Source organism: Bos indicus, chromosome 26 (genome assembly GCF_029378745.1).
Source record: "Bos indicus isolate NIAB-ARS_2022 breed Sahiwal x Tharparkar chromosome 26, NIAB-ARS_B.indTharparkar_mat_pri_1.0, whole genome shotgun sequence".
NCBI classification, from domain to species: domain Eukaryota; kingdom Metazoa; phylum Chordata; class Mammalia; order Artiodactyla; family Bovidae; genus Bos; species Bos indicus.
Window position 1 is genome coordinate 30,982,103 of NC_091785.1, and position 24,361 is coordinate 31,006,463.

General features: G+C 37.1%; 1 protein-coding gene across 4 annotated transcripts in view; it reads left to right on the forward strand.

Moving 5' to 3' along the window:
• SHOC2 (SHOC2 leucine rich repeat scaffold protein) overlaps positions 1-24,361 on the forward strand; it is an 87,741-nt gene that overhangs the window by 30,978 nt on the left and 32,402 nt on the right. For all 4 annotated transcript variants that reach the window (XM_070780820.1, XM_070780821.1, XM_070780819.1 and 1 more), the window contains exon 2: positions 1,043-1,967. In XM_070780820.1, coding sequence (XP_070636921.1) covers positions 1,265-1,967 — 703 coding nt within the window. In that variant the 5' untranslated portion in view covers positions 1,043-1,264. The remainder of the gene's footprint in view (positions 1-1,042; positions 1,968-24,361) is intronic.

Here is a 24,361-nt window from a genome sequence, read left to right on the forward strand (position 1 = left end):
ATGGAATCAGAAGTCTTTTATTGTAATTTAAGATTCAGTATTGTAAAGCTTTCACATATGCATTTAAGGTAAGACTAGGGAATATATTTAGTATATGTGGCTTATTGATGTGTTTTTCTGAGTAACTAATTATTAAATGTGATGATCAACATTCTAGTCTTATACCAAGAATAGATCATATTAGCCTAGTGTTGTCTTACTTCCATCTCCCCTTGTATTTTCAACCTTTGTGGGTCATTTTGGTCAGTCATTTTTACCAGTGAACTGTTCCTGTTTCTAAGAACCCTTAATCCTTCTCACTGTCAACTGAAAAGTTACCTTTTCAGTTCCTAGAATATAGGTTTCATGGATATTGCTCTGTTATTGTTTCTCAAAAGGGGTACTTAGAGCCCCTTTCCTGATGTATTTGCTGTTTTCCATATGTATCTCAATTTTGTTCCTTTACTCCACTGCTCTCCATTCTGTCATGATTGCCTTTCAAGTCTTTCCTTTTGCTTGAAACTGTTTGTTAATTAGCTGCAGATATAGCAGTTTTACTGTAGTAGTTAGGCATGTAGGGAGTGTACCACCATTTTGGAATCTTAGTTTCATTACTTTGCCAAGATCACAAAGCTGGTTATTTAAAGATATTTCTGTGCCTCAGTTGTCCCTGTGTGTAAGATAGGGGTAAGGATTTATCTCAGGGCTGATATAGAATTAATGTTTGTAAATTCCTTGCAGTGGTGTTTGTTCATAGAAAGTACTTAGACATTAGCTGCTGTGGTGATTTCTCCATGTTTCATCACTTTAGAATTTTGCATTTTGATTACTTGTTCTTATCTTACCTCTTCCTGTTAGATTGTAAATTCCTCAAAGTTAGAATCTGTTTTATTAATTTTTAGTTTTTTAATGGGTTTTGTAAAGTAGGAGGTGTTCAATATTATTACTGTTTCAAATCATAGGAAAATAGCAAAATTGTCAGTAAGATTGTTTGCAGCACCAATTTACTTAATATAAATGATAACCTAAAGTAATTTAATACTCTCTCTGTATTATATTTCAGGAATTCTAATGAATCATTGATTGACCAGCACCATTTTACCAGTTGGAATGAGTTATCAGAAATGGGCATAGTGGTTTTAGATCCAGCATGTAACAGATGGAGATTACTTCTTCAAGCCAACACCTTTTTTGACTGTGTAGGATCTTTGTCTCTTCATCTTTGAATTTCTTTTGTTGGTAAATAAAAGGAGTTCATGTAGTTTTTGCCCTAGCTTGAGTCACCATGAGTAGTAGTTTAGGAAAAGAAAAAGACTCTAAAGAGAAAGATCCCAAAGCACCATCAGCCAAGGAAAGAGAAAAGGAGGCAAAAGCCTCTGGAGGTTTTGGGAAAGAGAGCAAAGAAAAAGAACCTAAGACCAAAGGGAAAGATGCCAAAGATGGAAAGAAGGACTCCAGTGCTGCCCAGCCAGGGGTGGCTTTTTCGGTTGATAATACGATCAAACGGCCAAATCCAGCACCTGGGACTAGAAAAAAGTCTAGCAATGCAGAGGTGATTAAAGAGCTCAACAAATGCCGAGAAGAGAACTCAATGCGTTTGGACTTATCCAAGAGGTCTATACACATATTGCCATCATCAATCAAGGAGTTGACTCAATTAACAGAACTTTATTTATATAGCAACAAATTACAGTCCCTCCCAGCGGAAGTGGGCTGTCTAGTAAATCTCATGACACTGGCTCTAAGTGAAAATTCACTTACCAGTTTGCCTGACTCTCTCGATAACTTGAAGAAGCTGCGGATGCTTGATTTAAGGCATAATAAACTGAGAGAAATTCCTTCAGTGGTGTATAGGCTAGATTCTCTCACCACTCTTTACCTTCGCTTTAATCGTATAACTACTGTGGAAAAAGACATCAAAAACCTGTCAAAACTCAGCATGCTTAGCATTCGAGAGAACAAAATCAAACAACTACCTGCTGAAATTGGTAAGAGGCCTTGCATTACTTTTATTATTTATAGTATTTATTATGCTAAATAGTTTCGTTGAGTTCTTTTCCATATCAGAAAGTGTCTAATAACTTGCCTAAAAAAAAAAAAAAAAAACTAATTAGTTTCTAAGTTCTGTCTTTAGCTTGCTTTAATCGGTTTTATGATATTAATAGTACATGGTTTGAGATCATTTTATAGACCTAGAAAATGACTTAGAACGTAAATGCAATTGGGCCTTTTTCACACAAAACTAATCTACTTTCATTTTCATTGGGAAATAGTAAATTTGAAGCAGAAAAAAATTCTTGCCAAAGTTTTTAGTTGTTAACCATCTGCTTTTAAAGTATTTACAGATAGCATTATGTAAGACGCTTTAAGGCTATGTTTTCCCATTTTCTGACATTTTCCTTTTTACCTGAAAATGTTTGTTTAAATTCACATCTCTTTTCTACCTAATTTACCACAAAAGATTGGCATGTAAGAGTCTTGTGAATAAGCTGGGTGGTAAGCAAGTTGAAAAATTTTTTCATTTTGAAAATACTTACATGTTCATTAAAAACACTCTGAGGATGCAGAAAAGTACAGAGGCAGCTATAGTTAATGTCAACACTTAGTATTTTGATAGCTTTCATTCTTATTTTTACACCTAAAGCTATATGTACTAAAAAAAGGGGGAATGCTTTTAAAAGAATGGATAGATGGATAAAAAAATAGGAAATATACATGTGTAAACAAGTCAGTAAAAAGTTACTTGTTTGATATTTTTAATTAAAATTTTTTCAGCAACTTTTGGAATATAGTAAATTGTTGATTTACCAGATTTGAGAAATTGATAAAGGTATTGTCTTTGTAGGCCCTTTTTATGAGAGTTCAAAAACTTGACATAAAAATTGATTATGTAACTTTTAAAGATAAGTTTCTTTTTTTGTGGGTGAAAGATTTATTCTGAATAAAACAGGTTAGTTAAATATATTGTTGCCTTAAGTGTTGGTCTTACGAGTGATAAAAGAAACTTTGTTTTTAGGCTGTGCAGCTTTGTAGAGATACAATACTCTGTGGGCATTAAAAAATTTTTTGTTTAGCTTTGAAAAAAATGTAATTTATATTTTAGGTATGGTGTTCTATTATATTTAGCTCTAGCCAGAAACTTAAAATCTTAATTTAATTTTGGTTTAATTAAATATATTTAGAAATCCATGATTGATTTTTCTCAAAGATTTATAAAGTGTGACACACTTATAAGATATTAAAATATTCCTGAAAATTTGAGTGGAAAGGCTCTTTTCCATGTTTTCAGATAGGAATGTGATTGTTGAATGACTTTTGATTCTGTACTTGATTTGATCAAAATTTGACCTGTTTATGTGATTCATTGTAGAATAGAATTATAAGTTTTTGGGGAATGTAATGCTGAATTTTTAGGTAGACATATAAAATGTTATTTGCTGTCTTTGTACTTAATGTTTTGTGCATGTTACACTTCAGTCTAAAATGTTGACTTTCATTCATATGAGAGTTTTTCATTAAGGACTTTATGTAGAAATGTTATCAAATTACCTGGGAATTAAGAACATTCATTTCTTAAACAGGAAATTATTTCATTGGACTTTAAATTTACTTCACTTTGTTTTTAAGCATATGGATAAAATATTTTTACTATAAAGTAATGCATTTATTGGCAAATTTTATTTAATTAGGTTGATTTTTGTGGCTGCCTAATCTTTGGACCTTTATTTCTAAATTTGCAATTTTAAAAATAAACACAATTTGTTTTTTAATGAGTACCCCCCAACCATTAGTGACATTGAATTTTGTGTTCTTTTAATTTCTGTATTTCTATGAAAATAGTAACTTCATAAATGTCATTCATATTCCAGGCAAGGCATCAGATAGAAAGTAAATTACTTTAAAAAATAAAATAATATTTCTTATAAGGAATTAAAATTTATAAGGTTTACTTTAGATGCATGGATTTGGGACAAACCTTGCAGAAGTCTGCATTATGTATTTCCTTATGGGAACAAGAAAATAAAGGTCTAGTAAAAATAAAATAGTTGGAATAATATGAATAGCTGTTGTTTGAGCACAGTATGTTGTATAACATACACTGTTTTTTACATGTAACTTTGTTATCTCATTAAATTCTTATAGTAATCCAGTGAAATAAGTACTTTTCTCTATGCTGAGAAAGGAACTGAAAATTGAGTGAGATTAGATAATTTACTAAAGGTCATATGGTAAGAAGTTGGCAAAGTCACAGTTTGACTCTAGGTCTCACTGTACTGCTTCCAGTGTCTAGAAGTGGATGCCATCTGACTTTGCAACCTCATGGACTGTAGCACACCAGGCTTCTCTGTCCTTCACTATCTCCTGGAGTCATGTCCATTGAGTTGGTGATGCGATCCAACAACCTCATCCTCTGTTGTGCCCTTCTTCTCCTGCCCTCAGTCTTTCCCAGCATCAGGGTCTTTCCCAGTTGAGTCAGCTCTTCATGTCAGGTGGCCAAAGTATTGGAGCTTCAGCTTCAGCATCAGTCCTTCCGATGAATATTCAGGGTTGATTTCCTTTAGGATTAGCTGGTTTGATCCTCTTGCAGTCCAAGGGACTCAGGAATCTTCTCTAGCACCACAATTGGAAAGCATTAGTTCTTCAGTGCTTAGCCTTCTTTATGGTCCAGTGCTCACATCCATACATGACTGTGGAAAAATCATACCATTGATTATATGGATATTTGTCAGCAAAGTGATGTCTCTGCTTTTAGGGTGCTGTCTAGCTTTGTCATAGCTTTTCTGCCAAGGAGCAAGCATCTTTTAATTTTGTGGCTGCAGTCACCATCTGCAGTGATTTTGTAGCCCAAGAAAATAAAATCTGTCACTGCTTTCCACTTTTCCCCCTTCTGTTTGCCGTGAAGTGTTGGAACCAGATGACATGATCTCAGTTTTTTGAATGTTGAGTTTTAAGGCAGCCTTTTCACTACTCTTTCACTTTCAAGAGGCTCTTTGGTAACTCTTTGCTTTCTGCCATGAGAGTGGTATCATCTGCATATCTGAGGTTGTTGATATTTCTCCTGGCAGTCTTGATTTTAGCTTGGGATACATCCAGCCCAGCATTTCCCATAATGTACTCTGCATATAAGTTAAATAAGCAGGGTGACAATATACAGCCTTGACACACTCCTTTTCCAGTCCATAGTTCCATCTCTGGTTCTGTTGCTTCTTGACCTTCATATAGGTTTCTCAGGAGACATATATGGTGGTCTGGTATTCACATGTCTTTAAGAATTTTTTATAGTTGTGATCCACACACTGAAAGCTTTAGTCTGTGAAGCAGAAGTGGATGTTTTTCTGGAATTCCTTGCTTTTTCTATGATCCAACAGATGCTGGTAATTTGATCTCTGGTTCCTCTACCTTTTCTAAATCCAGCTTGTACATCTGGCAGTTCTCAGTTCATGTACTGCAGAAGCTTAGCTTGAAGGATTTTGAGCATAATCTTACTAGCATGTGAAATGAGTGCAATTGTATGGTGGTTTGAACATTCTTTGGCATTGCCCTTCTTTTCGATTGGAATGAAAACTGACCTTCTCCAATCCTGTGGCCACTGCTGTTTTCCAAATTTGCTGACATGTTGACAGATTAATAGCTTAATTCAGATATAATTCACATGCCGTATGATTAATGCATTTGAAGAATACAATTTAGTGGTTTTTTAGCATGTTCACAAAGTTGTTCACTATCACAAACAATTACAGGACATTTTCATTACTCCAGAGAGAAACTCTGTACTCTTTGGCAATCACCCCACCCCAGCCCCATTTTCTTCCAACCCCTTAGACCTATTCAAGCATTAATCTACTTTCTGTTTCTGTAGATTTGCCTATTGTGGTGTGTGCATGCTAAGTTGCTTCAGTCATGTCCGACTCTTTGTGATCCTGTGGACTGTAGCCTACCAGGCTCCTCTGTCCATGGAATTCTCCAGTTCTAATAATTGGAATAATAAAATATATAGTCTTTGGTGAGTGGTTTCTTTCACTTAGCAAAATGTTTTCAAAATTCATCCAGATTGTAGCATCTATCAATATATTGTTCTTTTTATTGCTGAATAATATTCCATTGTATATTATACCACATTTTATTTATCTACTCATCAGTTGTTGAACATTTGGGTTGCTTTCACCTTTTGACTGTTAGGAATAAAATTACTATGAACATTTGTGTGTAAGTTTTTGTATAGACATTTGTTTTCATTTCTCTTGGGTGTATACCTAGAAGAGGAATTACTGAGTCATATAGTAACTCTGTGTTTAATCTTTTGAGGAACTACTAGACTATTTTCTTAAGTTACTGCACCATCTTACATTTCCATCAGCAGTGTATGAGGGTTCCAGTTCCTCTACATCCTCAACACTTGTGTTAGCTATTTTAATGTAGCCATTCCATGAGTGTGAAGTGGTATCTTATATGTTTTTTATTTATAGTTCTGTGATTATTGATTTGTTTTTAATTTTTGAAAGCTATCTTTTGTTTTAAAGGAAAGACAGAAATAACTGTTTTCTGTGATGCAGATCTTGCTTTTCTGATTTTTAAATTACAGCACCCCCCCACCCTCCTGCAAATCCTGAGCTCTTTTAAGAATGCTTATTAAAAAGACTCATGCACCAAGATCAAATGAAATGGAATTTGACATTTTGAAAAGTTTGACATCTTTAATGTAATTTGACTTATTGTTGAAGATCATAACAAGAGAATGTACACTTCATTATGTTCATTATATATACTAATTACCATTTGTTAAACTTGCATTTTTAGAAGTTTAGCTCTACATTATTTATATATATATATATTTATATATATATATATATACACACACATATGGTACTTATTCTTTGTTGTTTTTATGAGTATAAAACCTTGATTCATGCTATCTGGTTTGTTCAGCAGTATATTTGGTAAGTATGAGAAATTTGAAATTTGTGAAACATAGCGTAGTAGTATTTAGTTTAGCATATTTGAAATTTAGCAGCTCTGTTGTGTTTATAAGGAAATTATATTAAAAACTGAATACCTGTTTAAGTATTAATGACATCTTTATTAATGCCATGTGATTTGATACCAATGATGCATATTCACGTGGGTGAACATTGGCATAAAACAGTGAAAGGATACTGAAAGATCCTTTCTGAAGGATCCTTACTGAAGATCATAATATATTAGAGAATAGTCAGGAAAACTCTTCATTTGGTGATACTGAATTTATTTTTTTCCTTTTGTATGATAAGGTGTGGACAGATAAAGTAAATGTACTATCTTTTTGTGTTAAATAGATAGATGGAAACCTTAGGCATTGCTTTCTCTTTTAGACCAGTATATCATTCTTCCTGCCCACATCTCCTTTCACCATATTTAATCTTGAAAAAGACTCCTCACTGAACACCAAGTCACTCAAGAAGTCATATTTTCAGAGGGAAAACAATAAATAACCACTCTCTTACCCCATCCTCTTCCCTGCCTGGTTCCTTTGAGTTTCATGTTAGAGATGTGCTTTTGTAAAAATTTTTTTTTGCTTCAGTAAATTAGAGTAAAGGTTATCAGGTTTTCATTTTGAATAATCTGTCACTTTAGTTCAGGTAATTCTGAACAATGAAGTTTTAAAGGGTTTTATTCTTCTAGAAAGGAAATGATTACTCTTTGAAACGAGAAATAAACTCCATCTTTGTCTCTTACTAGTAATACTATAGGACTTCCCCCATGGCTCAGTGGGTAAAGAATCTGCCTGCAATGCAGGAGACCTGGGTTGGATCCCTTGGTCGGGAATATCCCTTGGAGAAAGAAATGGCAACCCATTCCAGTATTCTTGTCTGAAAAATCCCTTTGATAGAGGAGCCTGGTGGGCCACAGTCCAGAGGGTCACAGAGAGTTGGACGTGACTAAGCACGCACTAGACATTCATTCAATATTTCTAGAACTTTTCCTTCAGTGAATTAAAAGACTAGTTTTAAAATTTCTTCTCTTTAAAGTTTCCTCCTATTCATTATTCTTTATAAAATAGCTAAGTTAGAGGGAATCTTTTTTAAAAAAAAAATATTCATCCTATATTTTCTGTTCAGTGAAGTGCTAGATCATTTATATTGTACACAATTTTGAGTGGGTAAATTGTCTTAGAGAATGATCTGCTATGTTATACATGCTTTTTGAGAACCCAGATCATTTTTACCCATTTAAAAAACTCTCACAGCATTCAGATATATGAGAAATTAGAAATAGCAATTTTTTAACCCATATGACTCATTAACACTTATTGAAAACAAAATCAGTTTTCTACTGTTTATACTACAGTACTGCAGTTATATTTTATGTCAAGTAATATATAATAAATGTATATATGTGTATAATCAATATATAAAAAAATACTAAGAATCAGTTTTTTTAATTATCGAAGAGACCTTAGAGATTTTAATTCCCTATTATGTAATTTTCTGTAAATTTTTTTAGATAATAAATGGTAGGCTTTCAATAAATGTTGAAGGGCTTCCTTGGTGGCTCAGATGGTAGAGTCTACCTGCAGTGCAGGAGACTCAGTTTCGATCCCTGGGTCGGGAAGATACCCTGAAGAAGGGAATGGTTATCCCCTCCAGTATTCTTGCCTGGAGAATTCCATGGACAGAGGTCCCTGGCAGGCTACAGTCCATGGGGTTGCAAAGAGTTGGACATGACCGAGTGACCAATACTTTCAATAAATGTGGCTTGAAGTGAATTTAATGAAGCCCAACACTATTACCCAATTTTTAATATTAACTCAAATTGTAACCCTTAGTTCCTAAAATTCTTGAAATTCTCTCAGGACTGTCAGGGGTGCTGCAGTTGCTTTCATGGTCCAGGTAACATTATTTAATGATCTCATTTGACTGTTTTGTACAAGTGCTAATGAGTAACTTAGTTTGGCAGGCAAGAGAAATCAGGAAAGGGAATTCATAGTTGTTAATAAATAACTTTTTTTCACTGGAAATCAGCAAGAAACCTTACAGACCTAGAAATGAACTGTTAATTTAGTTGCTGCTGCTGCTAAGTCACGTCAGTCATGTCTGACTCTGTGCAGCCCCATGGCAGCCCATCAGGCTCCTCCGTCCCTGGGATTCTCCAGGCAAGAATACTGGAGTGGGTTGCCATTTCCTTCTCCAGTGCATGAAAGTGAAAAGTGAAAGTGAAGTTGCTCAGTCGGGTCCAACTCTTCGCGACCCCATGGACTGTAGCCTACCAGGCTCCGCTGTCCATGGGATTTCCCAGGCAAGAGTACTGGAGTGGGGTGCCATTGTCAAATTGTCCGGTGTTTCACTAAAACAACAGAAACCTGGAAAAGTTGTTATTATTGCTAAAGGAGGAGATAACAGAGGGGAAAAACAGCATTTGAACCATCTTGGAAAGATCTGACTGAACCAGAGGATACATTTGACTTCCCACTCTGCTGTGGTGTAGGGAAGAGGGCAGTCTTTGTGCTCTAATGATAGCATGCTAGCCATTCAAAGAATACACACAGTGTTGTCTATGTTGCTTAGTTACAGAAGCACTTGCTTAGAAGAATTACTAAAGTTTTCTTTAGAGTAAAAGGGAGAATTAGGCCTATAATACAAATTTATACAAATAAAATAATGTGTATTCTGATATAAGTCCCTAAATCTGTTCAAGCTTGTGTAATAAAAATTTCCAGCCCTTGTTAATTGTGTTGTTTTGCATATGTATTTTAGTAAGATTTGATTTGGTTTTTATTGCTCTGAATGTTTGAAAAATGACCCTATAAGTTCAGGAACAAGAGTTAATTTAAAAATGTAAATGTCCTTTAGTTCAGTTCAGTCGCTCAGTCGTGTCCTTAATATGAGTCAAATGATAATATAGGGTAAGCCACAACTTATGAAATAAACCTAAATTATTTATTTCCTAATATTTGAGTGCCTGTTAGATACATTTTAATAGGGTCTTTTTGTATGTTGCTAGATTTAATTTACTAAATCCTGAAGATTTTTGCATCTGTACTCCTCATGGATATTATCTGTAATTTCCTTTTTTCCCTTTCTCATTTTTGTAATGGTTTGCTATCAGGGCAACTCTGGCTTCATACTGTGGAATGAGTTGGGAGGAGTTCCTCTTTTATGTTCTGGAGGAGTTTGTGTAGAATTAGTATTATGTTTTCAAATGATTCAGATGGTAAATAATCCAACTGCAATGCAGGAGACCCAGGTTTGATCCCTGGGTTGGAAAGATCCCCTGGAGAAGGAAATGGCTACCCACTCCAGTATTCTTGCCTGGAGAATCCCATGGACAGAGGAGCCTGGCAGGCTGTAGTCCATGGAGTTGCAAAGAGGCAGACATTACTGAGCGACAAACTTTTACTCCTTTGAAATGTTTAGAAGAATTTAAGAGTCTTGTAATCTGGGATGGTTTTCTTTGTAGAAAGGTTTTAAATGGCAAGTTAATGGAAAGTTATTTGGGTTTTTTGTTTCTTCTTAGTTGAATTTTGGTAGTTTTAAATCTGTCAGAGCGTTTGTCTTTTGATTTGTTAAATTTTTTGGCATTAAAGTTTTTGAATTAAAGTTCATTTAGTTCCTTATTATACTTTTGAAATTTGGAATATGTATTATTATGTCTCTCATTCATTCCTGATATTGCTTTTATTGGTATTTAAAAAAAAAACAAACTGCTTTTGATGTCTTTATTTTTTCTATTATATTCCCTTTTTTTGTTGTTGTTGTTTTCTATGCATAATTAATAGAGTTTTGCCAAGAAAATGCACTGGTCATAGCAAACACCCTCTTTCAACAACACGAGAGAAGACTCTACACATGGACATCACCAGATGGTCAACACCGAAATCAGATTGATTATGTTCTTTGCAGCCAAAGATGGAGAAGCTCTATACAGTCAACAAAAACAAGACTGGGAGCTGACTGTGGCTCAGATTATGAACTCCTTGTTACCAAATTCAGACTTAAATTGAAGAAAATAGGGAAAATCACTAGACCATTCAGATATGACCTAAATCAAATCCCTTATGATTATGCAGTGGAAGTGAGAAATAGATTTAAGGGCCTAGATCTGATAGAGTGCTTGATGAACTATGGAATGAGGTTCGTGACATTGTACAGGAGACAGGGATCAAGACCATTCCCATGGAAAAGAAATGCAGAAAAGCAAAATGGCTGTCTGGGGAGGCCTTACAAATAGCTGTGAAAAGAAGAGAAGAGAAAAGCAAAGGAGAAAAGGAAAAATATAAACATCTGAATGCAGAGTTCCAAAGAATAGCAAGAAGAGAGAAGAAAGACTTCCTCAGTGATCAGTGCAAAGAAATAGAGGAAAACAATAGAATGGGAAAGACTAGAGATCTCTTCAAGAAAATTAGAGATACCAAGGGAACATTTCATGCAAAGCTGAGCTCGATAAAGGACAGAAATGGTATGGACCTATCAGAAGCAGAAGATATTAAGAAGAGGTGGCAAGAATACACAGAAGAACTGTACAAAAAAGATCTTCACAACCCAGATAATCACAATGATGTGATCACTCACCTAGAGCCAGACATCCTGGAATGTGAAGTCAAGTGGGCCTTAGGAAGCATCACTACGAACAAAGCTAGTGGAGGTGATGGAATTCCAGTGGAACTATTTCAAATCCTGAAAGATAATGCTGTTAAAGTGCTGCACTCAATATGCCAGCAAATTTGGAAAACCCAGCAGTGGCCACAGGACTGGAAAAGGTCAATTTTCATTCCAATCCCAAAGAAACGCAATGCCAAAGAATGCTCAAACTACTGCACAATTGCACTCATCTCACATGCTAGTAAAGTAATGCTCAAAATTCTCCAAGCCAGGCTTCAGCAATACGTGAACCGTGAACTTCCTGATGTTTAAGCTGGTTTTGGAAAAGGCAGGTGAACCAGAGATCAAATTGCCAACGTCCGCTGGATCATGGAAAAAGCAAAGAGTTCCAGAAAAACATCTATTTCTGCTTTATTGACTATGCCAAAGCCTTTGACTGTGTGGATCACAATAAACTGTGGAAAATTCTGAAAGAGATGGGAATTCCAGACCACCTGATCTGCCTCTTGAGAAATCTGTATGTAGGTCAGGAAGCAACAGTTAGAACTGGACATGGAACAACAGACTGGTTCCAGATAGGAAAAGGAGTTCGTCAAGGCTGTATATTGTCACCCTGTTTATTTAACTTTTATGCAGAGTACGTCATGAGAAATGCTGGACTGGAAGAAGCACAGGCTGGAATCAAGATTGGCGGGAGAAATATCAATAAGCTCAGATATGCAGATGACACCACCCTTATGGCAGAAAGTGAAGAGGAACTCAAAAGCCTCTTGATGAAAGTGAAAGTGGAGAGTGAAAAAGTTGGCTTAAAGCTCAACATTCAGAAAACAAAGATCATGGCATCTGGTCCCATCACTTCATGGGAAATAGATGGGGAAACAGTGGAAACAGTATCAGACTGTATTTTTGGGGGGCTCCAAAATCACTGCAGATGGTGACTGCGGCCATGCAATTAAAAGACGCTTACTCCTTGGAAGGAAAGTTATGACCAACCTAGACAGCATATTCAAAAGCAGAGACATTACTTTGCCAACAAAGGTCCATCTAGTCAAGGCTGTGGTTTTTCCTGTGGTCATGTATGGATGTGAGAGTTGGACAGTGAAGAAAGCTGAGCGCCAAAGAATTGATGCTTTTGAACTGTGGTGTTGGAGAAGACTCTTGAGAGAGTCCCCTGGACTGCAAGGAGATCCAACCAGTCCATTCTGAAGGAGATCAGCCCATCATTCTTTGGAGGGAATGATGCTGAAGCTGAAACTGAAGCTGAAACTCCAGTACTTTGGGCACCTCATGGGAAGAGCTGACTCATTGGAAAAGACTCTGAAGCTGGGAGGGATTGGGGGCAGGAGGAGAAGGGGATGCCAGAGGATGAGATGGCTGGATGGCATCACTGACTCAATGGACGTGAGTCTGAGTGAACTCTGGGTGTTTGCGATGGACAGGGAGGCCTAGCGTGCTGCGATTCATGGGGTCGCAAAGAGTTGGACACGACTGAGCGACTGAACTGAACTGACGCTTAATTATCTTGTTTCCTATTACTGTAGGTTTCATATGTCCTTTCTCTTAAATTGTTTGATTTCATTCCTTTCTTCCTTTCATTGTGTAAGTGTTGATAGCTGTGAACCTCCCCTCCAAGTGCTATTTTAGCAGCATCACATAAATTTTGATATGTTGTATTTTCCTTATTATTTAATTCTAAATATTTTCCAAATCACCTTTTGTTTATAAATTGTAGCTTTCGTTGGTAGATCTTCCCTGAAGCAATTATTACTATATTCTCTAAACTCCAGGAGTTGATGTTGGACAGGGAGGCCTGGCGTGCTGCGGTTCATGGGGTCACAAAGAGTCGGACACGAGTGAGCAACTGAACTGAATGATTTTTAAAAATTTCCCTTGTTTCTTTTATATTTATTAGTTGAAATTCTTCTATAAGGAAGAGCTGTCCTTTCTCCCCCATTTATTTATTCAGTTAATTATATCAGTCTGGACTCATTTATTCTGTGGGTTTCAATCCAAGATTATTCTTTACCGTTTTGTTGCTCAAATTATTCCAGCTTTGCTTACTGTGAACTCTATGTTAGTTGGTTCCTGTGCCTTTTGATGTGTCATCATCTTTTTTTATCTTTTAAAGAGACTAAAAATGCCCCCAAATTTTGATATTTGCTCATGTATTTATTCCTTCTAGTGCTTTTCATTCTTTGAGTAGATCTGAATCTCTATTTGGTATTTGCTTTTTGCCCAAAGAGCTTCTTTTAATGCATATTGTAGCCCAGGTCTCCTCTGATTGAATTTTTTATGCTTTCTATAGGTCTGAAAGCCTTTATTTTGTTTTCATTTTTAATGGTGGTTTTTCCTGTTACAAAATCCTAGTTTGGCATCTTTTCTTGTTTATTCATTATTTTTAAAATAGCTCTCCTTTCCCTATGTTTTTGTTTGTTTTTTTCTTGGCTTGCCTAGTTTCTGACAAGAGTTTTGCTGTTATATTTGTGTGTTTGTAAAGTATTTTCTTCTCTGTATAGTTTTAATATTTTTCTTTATTTCTGGTTTCCAACAATTTGTATATGGGCTTTACCATATGTAATTTGAGAATTACTTGTCTTATTTCATTCATACTGCTTTTGCCATCTCTCTTAATAGGTCTCCTAGTGGGAGATAGCCCTCCCGTTCATTCTACTATTGATTTTGTATAGACCCTCATATTATTTCATGTGAGCTAGTTACAGTAGTTTCCTAATAGACTATGCTTCCTAAGCTATCCATCCTTTCAAATCTATGAGTAAATAGTCATTTTAGAATAGCATTCTGATTATCATGCATTATTCAGAAGCTTTAAATTTTGTTTTATTATTTGATCAAAAAGATCCAGATTCCTTAGTTTGGTATTGAAGATTCCAGGTGTCCTCTCTCATCTTGCCTTGTATCTTCCCTTGGTCTTGAAGATCCAAAAGAAAGACTCTTTAATGTTGAAATTTAATAAACGGGATCCTCTGTAGCCTTCCTCAAATCACATGTAGTCTCCTACTAATTTTTAATTTCATGAAAACAAGCATTTAGTGTACTGTAGTGTCTGTGTCTTTAGTGTCTAGTTTTATGTCTGGAAAAGAGAATGTGCACATAAGAATCTTGTCTGATTGACTGACTTAATGCTCTTGTAGTAATAGTTTATGAGCCTAAAACACAACAGAAAATAGTGTATTCACATGTTTGTATAATAATGTTTCTTTGTTACTGGTTAAACCCCACAAATTTCATTTTCTCAATAATGGTCAGGAATTTCTTATTTAAGCATTTTAATTATCAATACTTGCAGTCTCGAGAAGGGAGGGAAAACCTTTTTCCTCCAAAAATTGCCTGTCTGTTTGATGAATATTTTAACTGTCTGAATTCTGGAAATGAGGGGCAATGTGTCCCACTGCTTTTTGCATCTGGCATACTACTACTGGAGAAGAGTGGAGAAATAGCTCCAGAAAGAATGAAGAGGCTGAGCCAAAGTGAAAACAAAACCCAGTTGTGTATGTGGCTGGTGATGAAGTAAAGTCTGATGCTGTAAAGAACAATATCGCATAGAAGTCTGGACTGTTAGGCCATGCTGCTGCTGCTGCTAAGTCGCTTCAGTCGTGTCCGACTTTGTGCGACCCCAGAGACGGCAGCCCACCAGGCTCCCCCGTCCCTGGGATTCTCCAGGCAAGAACACTGGAGTGGGTTGCCATTTCCTTCTCCATGCATGAATGAATCACAGTAAATTGGAAGTGGTCAAACAGGAGATGGCAAGAGTGAACACTGACATTTTAGGAATTAGTGAACTAAAATTGACTGGAATGGGCAAATTTAATTCAGATCATTATGTGTACTACTGTGGGCAAGAATCCCTTAGAAGAAGTGGAGTAGCCTTCATAGTCAGCAAGAGTCGTAAATGTAGTACTTGGGTACAGTCTCAAAGACAACAGAATGATCTCTGTTTGTTTCCAAGGCAAATCATTAAATATCATAGCAATCCAAGTCTATGCTCCAACCACTATGCTGAAGAAGGTGATACATGGGGTCTCAAGGAGTCGGACACGACTGAGCGACTGATCTGATCTGATCTGATCTGATGAAGACCTTCAAGACCTTCTAGAACTAAAACCTTAAAAAAAAAAAAAAAAAAAATGTCCTTTTCATCACTGGGGACTGGAATGCAAAAGTAGGAAGTCAAGAAGTAAAGAGATACCTGGAGTAACAGGCAAGTTTGGCTTTGGAGTACAAAATGAAGCAGGGCAAAGGCTAACAGAGTTTTGCCAAGAGAATGCACTGGTCATAGCAAACACCCTTTACCATCAACACAAGAGATGACTCTACACATGGACATCACCAGATGGTCAATACCAAAATCAGATGGATTATATTCTTTGCTGCTGAAGATGGAGAAGCTCCATACAGACAGCACAAAAAAAGACCACGAGCAGACTGTGGCTCAGATCATTAACTCCTTGCAAAAAACAGGCTTAAATTGAAGAAAGTAAGGAAAACCACCAGGCCATTCAGGTATGATGTAAATCAAATCCCTTATGATTATACAGTGGCAGTGACAAATAAATTCAAGGGATTAGATTTGATAGAGTGCCCGAAGAACTATGGACAGAGGTTTGTGACATAGTACAGGACACAGTGATCAAAACCATCCCCAAGAAGAGGAAATGCCAAAAGGCAAAATGGCTGTCTGAGGAGGCCTTACAAATAGCTGAGAAAGGAAGAGAAGCAAAAGGCAAGTGAAGAGGAAAGATATACCCATCTGAATGCAGAGTTCCAAAGAATAGCAAGGAGAGAAAAGAAAGCCTTCTTAAGTGAACAGTGCAAAGAAATAGAGGAAAACAAAAGAATGGGAAAGTCTAGAGATCTCATCAAGAAAATCAGAGATACTAAGGGAACATTTCATGCAAAGATGGGCACAATAAAGGATAAAAACAGTACAATGGCACCCCACTCCAGTACTCTTGCCTGGAAAATCCCATGGACGGAGGAGCTTGGTAGGCTGCAGTCCATGGGGTCGCTAAGAGTTGGACACGACTGAGCAACTTCACTTTCACTCTTCACTTTCACGCATTGGAGAAGGAAATGGCAACCCACTCCAGTGTTCTTGCCTGGAGAATCCCAGGGACGGGGGAGCCTGATGGACTGCCTTCTATGGGGTCGCACAGAGTCGGACACAACTGAAGCGACTTAGCAGCAGCAGCAGCAGCATGGACCTAACAGAAGCAGAAGATATTAAGAGGTGGCAAGAATACACAGAAGAACTATACAAAAAAGATCTTCATGACGCCAGTAACCACTATGGTGTGATCACTCATCCTAAAGCCAGAAATCCTGGAGTGTGAAGTCAAGTGAGCCTTAGAAAGTATCACTATGAACAAAGCTAGTGGAGGTGATGGAATTCCAGTTGAGCTATATGAAGTCCTAAAAGATGATGCTGTTAAAATGCTGCAATCAATATGCCAGCAAATTTGGAAAACTCAGCAGTGGCCACAAGACTGGAAAAGATCGGTTTTCATTCCAATCCCAAAGAAAGGCAATACCAAAGAATGTTCAAACTACTGCACAATTGCACTCATCTCACACAGTATAATGCTCAAAATTCTCTATGCTAGGCTTCAACAGTGCGTGAACTGAGAGCTTATAGATGTTCAAGCTGGGTTTAGAAAAGGCAGAGGAATCGGAGATCAAATTACCAACATCTCCTGGATCATAGGAAAAGCAAAAGAATTCCAGAAAAACATCTACTTCTGCTTCATTGACTACACTAAAGCCTTTGACTATGTGGATCACAACAAACTGTGGAAAATTCTAAAAGAGATGGGAACACCAGACCACCTGACCTGCTTTCTGAGTAATCTGTATGCAGATCAAGAAGCAGCAGTTAGAACTGGACATGGAACAACACACTGGTTTCAAATTGGGAAGGGAGTACATCAATACTGTATATTGTCACCCTGCTTATTTAACTTACATACAGAGTACATCATGTGAATGCAAGGCTGGTTGAAGCACAAGCTGTAATCAAGATTGCTGGGAGAAATATCAGTAACCTCAGATATGCAGAAGACACCACCCTTATGGCAGAAAATGAAGAGGAACTAAAGAGGCTCTTGATGAAAGTGAAAGAGGAAAGTGAAAAAGTTGGCTTAAAACTCAGCATTCAGAAAAGTAAGATCGTGGCATCTGGTCCCACCACTTCATGGCAAATAGATGGGGAAACAATGGAAACAGTGACAGACTTTATATTTTGCGGCTCCAAAGTCACTGCAGATGGTGACTGCAGCCATGAAATTAAAAGACGCTTGCTCCTTGAAAGAAAAGTTATGACCAACCTAGACAGCATATTAAAAAGCAGAGAGATTACTTTCCCAACAAAGGTCTGTATTTTCAAAGCTATGGTTTTTCCACTAGTCATGTATAGATGTGAGAGTTGGATGGTGTAGAAAGCTGAGCACCTAAGAATTGATGGTTTTGAACTATGGTGTTGGAGAAGACTCTTGAGAGTCCCTTGGACTGCAAGGAGATCAAACCAGTCCATCCTAAAGAAAATCAACCGTGAATATTCATTGGAAGGATAATACTGAAGCTGAAGCTATAGTACTCTGGCCACCTGATGCAAAGAACTGACTCATTGGAAAAGACCTTGATCCTGGGAAAGACTGAAGGCAGCAGGAGAAGGGGACAACAGAGGATGAGATGGTTGGATGGCATCACAGACTCGATGGACATGAGTTTGAGCAAGCTCCAGGAGTTGGTGATGGACAGGGAAGCCTGGAGTGCTTTAGTCCATGGAGTTGTAAAGAGTCGGACACGACTGAACTGAGTCAGAGCTATGGTTTTGCCAGTAGTCATGTATGGATGTGCGAGTTGGACCATAAAGAAGGCTGAGTACCGAAGAATTGATGCTTTCAAATTGTGATGCTGGAGAAGATTTTTGAGAGTCCCTTGGAATGCAAGAAGTTCAACCTGTCAATCCTAAAGGAAATCAACCCTGAATATTCATTGGAAGGACTGATGCTGACATGAAGCTCCAATATTTTGGCCATCTGATGTGAAGAGCCAACTCATTGGTAAAAACCCTGATGCTGGGAAAGATCGAGGACAGGAGCAGAAGGGGTGAGAGAGGATGAGATGGTTGAATTGCATCATAGACGCAATGGACAGTTTGAACAAACTCTGGGAGATAGTGAAGGACAGGGAAGCCTGCATGCTCTAGTCCATGGGGTCATGAAGAGTCGGACACAACTGAACAACAGCAACAGAAACAGATTTACAGTTCTTCACTAAGCTATCATATTGGTATACATAGTTAGAAGTTATTATTTTTCACTACTGTATAATATTCCATAGTGTGAATATACCACAGTTTTATTTATTCTGTTGTTTTTGGCTGGACAATACCAAATACTTGTGCAAACTTCATTTATTACTGTTGGAATGCAAATGAGTATAGCCACTTTGGAAGACAGTGGCAGTTTCTTGCAAAGCTGAACACAGTCTTACCATAAAACCTATCAGTCATGCTTCTCTTTACCCAAATGAGTTAAACTTGCTGCTAAGTCACTGGCGTGTCTGACTCTATGCGACCCCATAGATGGCAGCCCACCAGGCTCCGCCATCCCTGGGATTCTCCAGGCAAGAATACTGAAGTGGGTTGCCATTGCCTTGTCCAACGCATGAAAGTGAAAAGTGAAAGTGAAGTTGCTCAGTCGTGCCCGACTCTTAGTGACCCCATGGACTGCAGCCTACCAGGCTCCTCCGTCCATGGGATTTTCCAGGCAAGAGTACTGGAGTGGGTTGCCATTGCCTTCTCTTATGTCCATGCAAAAAACTGTACAGAAAATATTTTTAGTTGTTCTATTCATAATTGCTAAAAATTCTATTCATAATTGCTAAAAATTGCTAAAATATTCCTTACAATGGAATATTGTTCCGTGGTAAAAAAGAAACGCATATTTCTAAATGAAAGAAATTAATCTGGAAAAGCTGTGTATCGTATGAATCTAACTATACAATATTCTGGAAAAGGCAAAAGTAAAAGGTCAGTAGTTGCCAGGGGCCCTAGTACAGGAGACTCAGATCAATGAGTAGTGAAACACTGAAGATTTTTAGATCAGTAAAACTTACATATGATACTGTAATCATGGGTACTGGCTATTACACATTTACCAAAATCTACAGAACTGGAAAACACAAATAGTGGATGGATGTCAGTGTAAAATATGGACTTTTAGTTAATAATGATAATGTATAAATGTTGGTTCATCAACTGTAATGCACAATGTTGGATGTTAGTAATAGTGGAAATTATGGGGAGGGTGGTATATAAGAACTCTGTACTTAATTTGCAGTTTTTCTGTAAACCTGAAATTGCTCCAACAAACAAAGAAAACACTACTCTTAATACCCACACCACTATTTTCTTAGTCAAAGTTGAAGTTGCTACCTTAGCCCACAAGACTCTAAATAAATCTGACTCCTGGCTACTTCATCTATCACTTTCTTCATTACTCATTATTCCAGCAACATTGGCTTTCTGTTGTGTTTTGAACTGCTTTCTTGCCTCAGAGTCTTTGTATTTGCTGTTCACTCAGCTTCCCCCAGATGTTTCCATTGTTTCTTTCCTCTTCCATTATTTAGCTGTGTATATTAAAATGCTACTCCATTGGGGTTATTTTCCTTTTCTGCTTACTATCAATACCTCTGATCTCTGCTTCCCACCATCAGACTCTTTGACCTTGCTTTTTTTTCTTTTATAGCTTTTATACATCCTCAGTTCAGTTCAGTCATTCAGTCGTGTCCGACTCTTTGCAACCCCATGATCCACAGCACGCCAGGCCTCCCTGTTCATCACCAATTCCCGGAGTCCACCGAAACCCATGTCCATTGAGTCGGTGATACCATCCAACCATCTCATCCTCTGCATCCCCTTCTCCTCCTGCCCTCAATCTTTCCCAGCATCAGGGTTTTTCCAATGAGTCAGCTCTTCGCATCAGGTGGCCAAAGTATTGGAGTTTCAGCTTCAACATCAGTCCTTCCAAAGAACACCCAGGACTGATCTCCTTTAGGATGGACTGGTTGGATCTCCTTGCAGTCCAAGGGACTCTCAAGAGTCTTCTCCAACACCACAGTTCAGAAGCATCAATTCTTTGGTGCTCAGCCTTCTTCACAGTCCAACTCTCACATCCATACATGACCACTGGAAAAACCATAGCCTTGACTAGATGGACCTTTGTGGACAAAGTAATGTCTCTGCTTTTGAATATGCTGTCTAGGTTGGTCATAACTTCCAAGGAGTAATTTAATTTTACTTTTAATTTCATGGTTGCAGTCACCATCTGCAGTGATTTTGGAGTCCCCCAAAAATAAAGTCAGCCACTGTTTCTACTGTTTCCCCATCTATTTGCCATGAGGAGATGGGACCAGATGCCATGATCTTAGTTTTCTGAATGTTGAGCTTTAAGCCAACTTTTTCACTCTCCACTTTCAGTTTCATCAAGAGGCTTTTGAGGTCCTCTTCACTTTCTGCCATAAGGGTGGTGTCATCTGCATATCTGAGCTTATTGATATTTCTCCCGCCAATCTTGATTCCAGCTTGGGCTTCCTCCAGCCCAACGTTTCTCATGATGCACTCTACATATAAGTTAAATAAGTGGGGTGACAATATACAGCCTTGATGTACTCCTTTTCCTGTTTGGAACCAGTCTGTTGTTCCATATCCAGTTCTAACTGTTGCTTCCTGACCTACATACAGGCTTCTCAAGAGGCAGGTCAGGTGGTCTGGTATTCCCATCTCTTTCAGAATTTTCCACAGTTTGTTGTGATCCACAGTCAAAGGCTTTGGCATAGTCAATAAAGCAGAAATAGATGTTTTTCTGGAACTCTCTTGCTCTTTTGATGATCCAGCGGATGTTGGCAATTTGATCTCTGGTTCCTCTCCCTTTTCTAAAACCAGCTTGAACATTTGGAAGTTCACGGTTCATGTATTGCTGAAGCCTAGCCTGGAGAATTTTGAGCATTACTTTACTAGTGTGTGAGATGAGTGCAATTGTGTGGTAGTTTGAGCATTCTTTGGCATTGCGTTTCTTTGGGATTGGAATGAAAATTGACCTTTTCCAGTCCTGTGGCCACTGCTGAGTTTTCCAAATTTGCTGACATATAGAGTGCAGCACTTTTACGGCATCATCTTTCGGGATTTGAAATAGCTCAACTGGAATCCCATCACCTCCACTAGCTTTGTTTGTAGTGATGCTTCTTAAGGCCCACTTGACTTCACATTCCAGGATGTCTGGCTCTAGCTGAGTGTGAGTGATCACACTATTGTGATTATCTGGGTCATGAAGATCTTTTTTGTACAGTTCTTCAGTGTATTCTTGCCACCTCTTCTTAGTATCTTCTGCTTCTGTTAGGTCCCTACCATTTCTGCCCTTTATTGAGCCCATCTTTGCATGAAATATTCCCTTGGTATCTCTGATGTTTTTGAAGAGATCTCTAGTCTTTCACATTCTGTTGTTCTCCTCTGTTTCTTTGCACTGATTGCTGAGGAAAGCTTTCTTATCTCTCCTTGCTATTCTTTGGAACTCTGCATTCAAATGGGTATATCTTTCCTTTTCTCCTTACAGCCTCACCTTGATTATATACTGTTCATTTTTCCTTATTAAAATACAAGTTCGCTGAGGGCAGCAAACTTTTTTCTTGCCTTCTCCCTCTTTTTCCCTATCGTGTCTTCAGTCCCTAGAATAGTGTCTAGCACACAGTAGGTGCTTAATAAACATGTGTAGGGTGGATCAATGAAGTCTATGTTCTCTCTGTAGGAAGTCAAACTTTAAAAATTTGCTTAGTAAGTATGGAATGTGAGTCATAAAATGCTTCATATTAATGGCTGGTGTCATCAATATGATCACATGGTGCATTCATTTTCACTAAAAGGTACATCTGCTCCACAGCCAGGAAACTTCTCTTTATGGTTTGAAAACTGCTCTTCATGTACAGTGTAGGAGAGACTGCTTATGTTTATGTCTTGAATCTGTCCCCCCCTTTCCTCTTTAGATTAAAAGATGTACAAAAACATCGAAAAATCACAAAATACAAATATGTGAAGTAGAAAAGAAAAACCACTCTTAAACCTAGCCAGAGACAAGTCACTGTTAAGATATTGATTATTGTTCTTTAGAACCATCTGAAATGAACTTATGTTTTTAAAGTAATATTTGGGTCATACATAGTGAAATAAATGTTTAGAAGTACTAGATAATTGGACAAAGTATAGAAATAATAAATAGTGTGAAAGTATTTTATGAACTCGTTCAATATTTAATATCCTGTCTTTTCTGAATGGTAACACAAAGTCTTATCCTGGCACAGTATTGACTAGTGCAGAGTTTATCATATATTCAGAATTGTCAGATGTTTCTGACTATTTGGATATGAAGAAAAAAAGCTTGAGCAGTTATGAGCATTGCTCTAAAGAAGACAGATCTAAACTTCTTTTTTCCCCGCACTAAAAATGTTTTGTACATTTAATAGGACATTTTGGATTAGTTTTGAAAATATTTTAGATTTTCCTGGAAGCTATCTTTTATTAATTATAAACGCCCCTGAAGTTTTTTAGATCTTTTTCATTGGACTGAAGAAAATTCAGTTCCTAAGAGAAAATGTTTTTCATGTCTTAAAATATATACATGGGTTTTGGGGAAAATCTAAAAATCAGTTTCAAATTCCGCAATATGTATAATTTACTCATGAGTTTATTGTAGTTCAAGGACTGACAGATCAAACTTAAAAATCAGGTTATTTTTGTGTGCTGATACTGTTAAAAAATTAAATCACATTTCCTGAGTTTTAAGCATTTTCAAAACCATAATTACTAGATTGTGAGAAAGAAAGATTAGTAGATGACACTCTCCTTAATGTATCAGTGTTAACATGATTTCCTGATGTTGTAGAATGTTGTATTGTTAGAGGATGATTTTCTGGAGAGCATATAGGCTCAAAATAATTCAGTTATATAGATGGTGATTTACATAAATCAAAAAGGATTTAACTTAATTTGAATCAAAGTAATTATATTCTGCATTTTTAAAACACTTATTTTTTAGTTTAATGTTAGATAGTAATATGTAAGTTCCTGTCCTAAGATACTGGTAATTCATCTGTTTCTGTGTTCATGGGTATCAAACTGGTGTCCTGAATACTGTAAAAAAAAAAAAAAGTCCACAGATATGTTTGATAACGCAGTGTTTTGTTCTATTTTAACCTAAAAATTAGTTGTTAGTATTTGAACATTAGATTTTATATGAAAATATAAATTTCTAGGTTTTTTTTGAAAAGTGTGAGGATTGGACAGTATTTGAGCTTTCTCATCCCAACATTGCAGTGATAACCTGGGGCAGTTTTGGCAATGTTAAACAACAAAGGACATTTGTTAATGTCTAGATGATTGTCATGACTTGGTGGGGAGGTGCTCTTGGCATCTTTTGGCTAAAAAGACCAGGCATGCTGCTTATGCACAGAACACCTTTCTACAGCAAAGAATTATCTGGTCTAAAATATTTCAGTATTGAGTTTGAGGAGTCCTGTAATATAGCAGTAATTGAGCTGAGTTGAATCATATCAGTTTCATATAGGCTATAGTTAGCCATAGTCTCCTCTCAACTTGCTTTATTTATGTGCTGGGACTCTTATATACTTCAATTTGTGCATCTTCCTTTAAAGTAGTGGGAGTTACTTTCCTAGGAATTGAAACAACTTTGAGTATTATTAGAACAGTTGTGGCAAATACACAAAACATTTGTTAC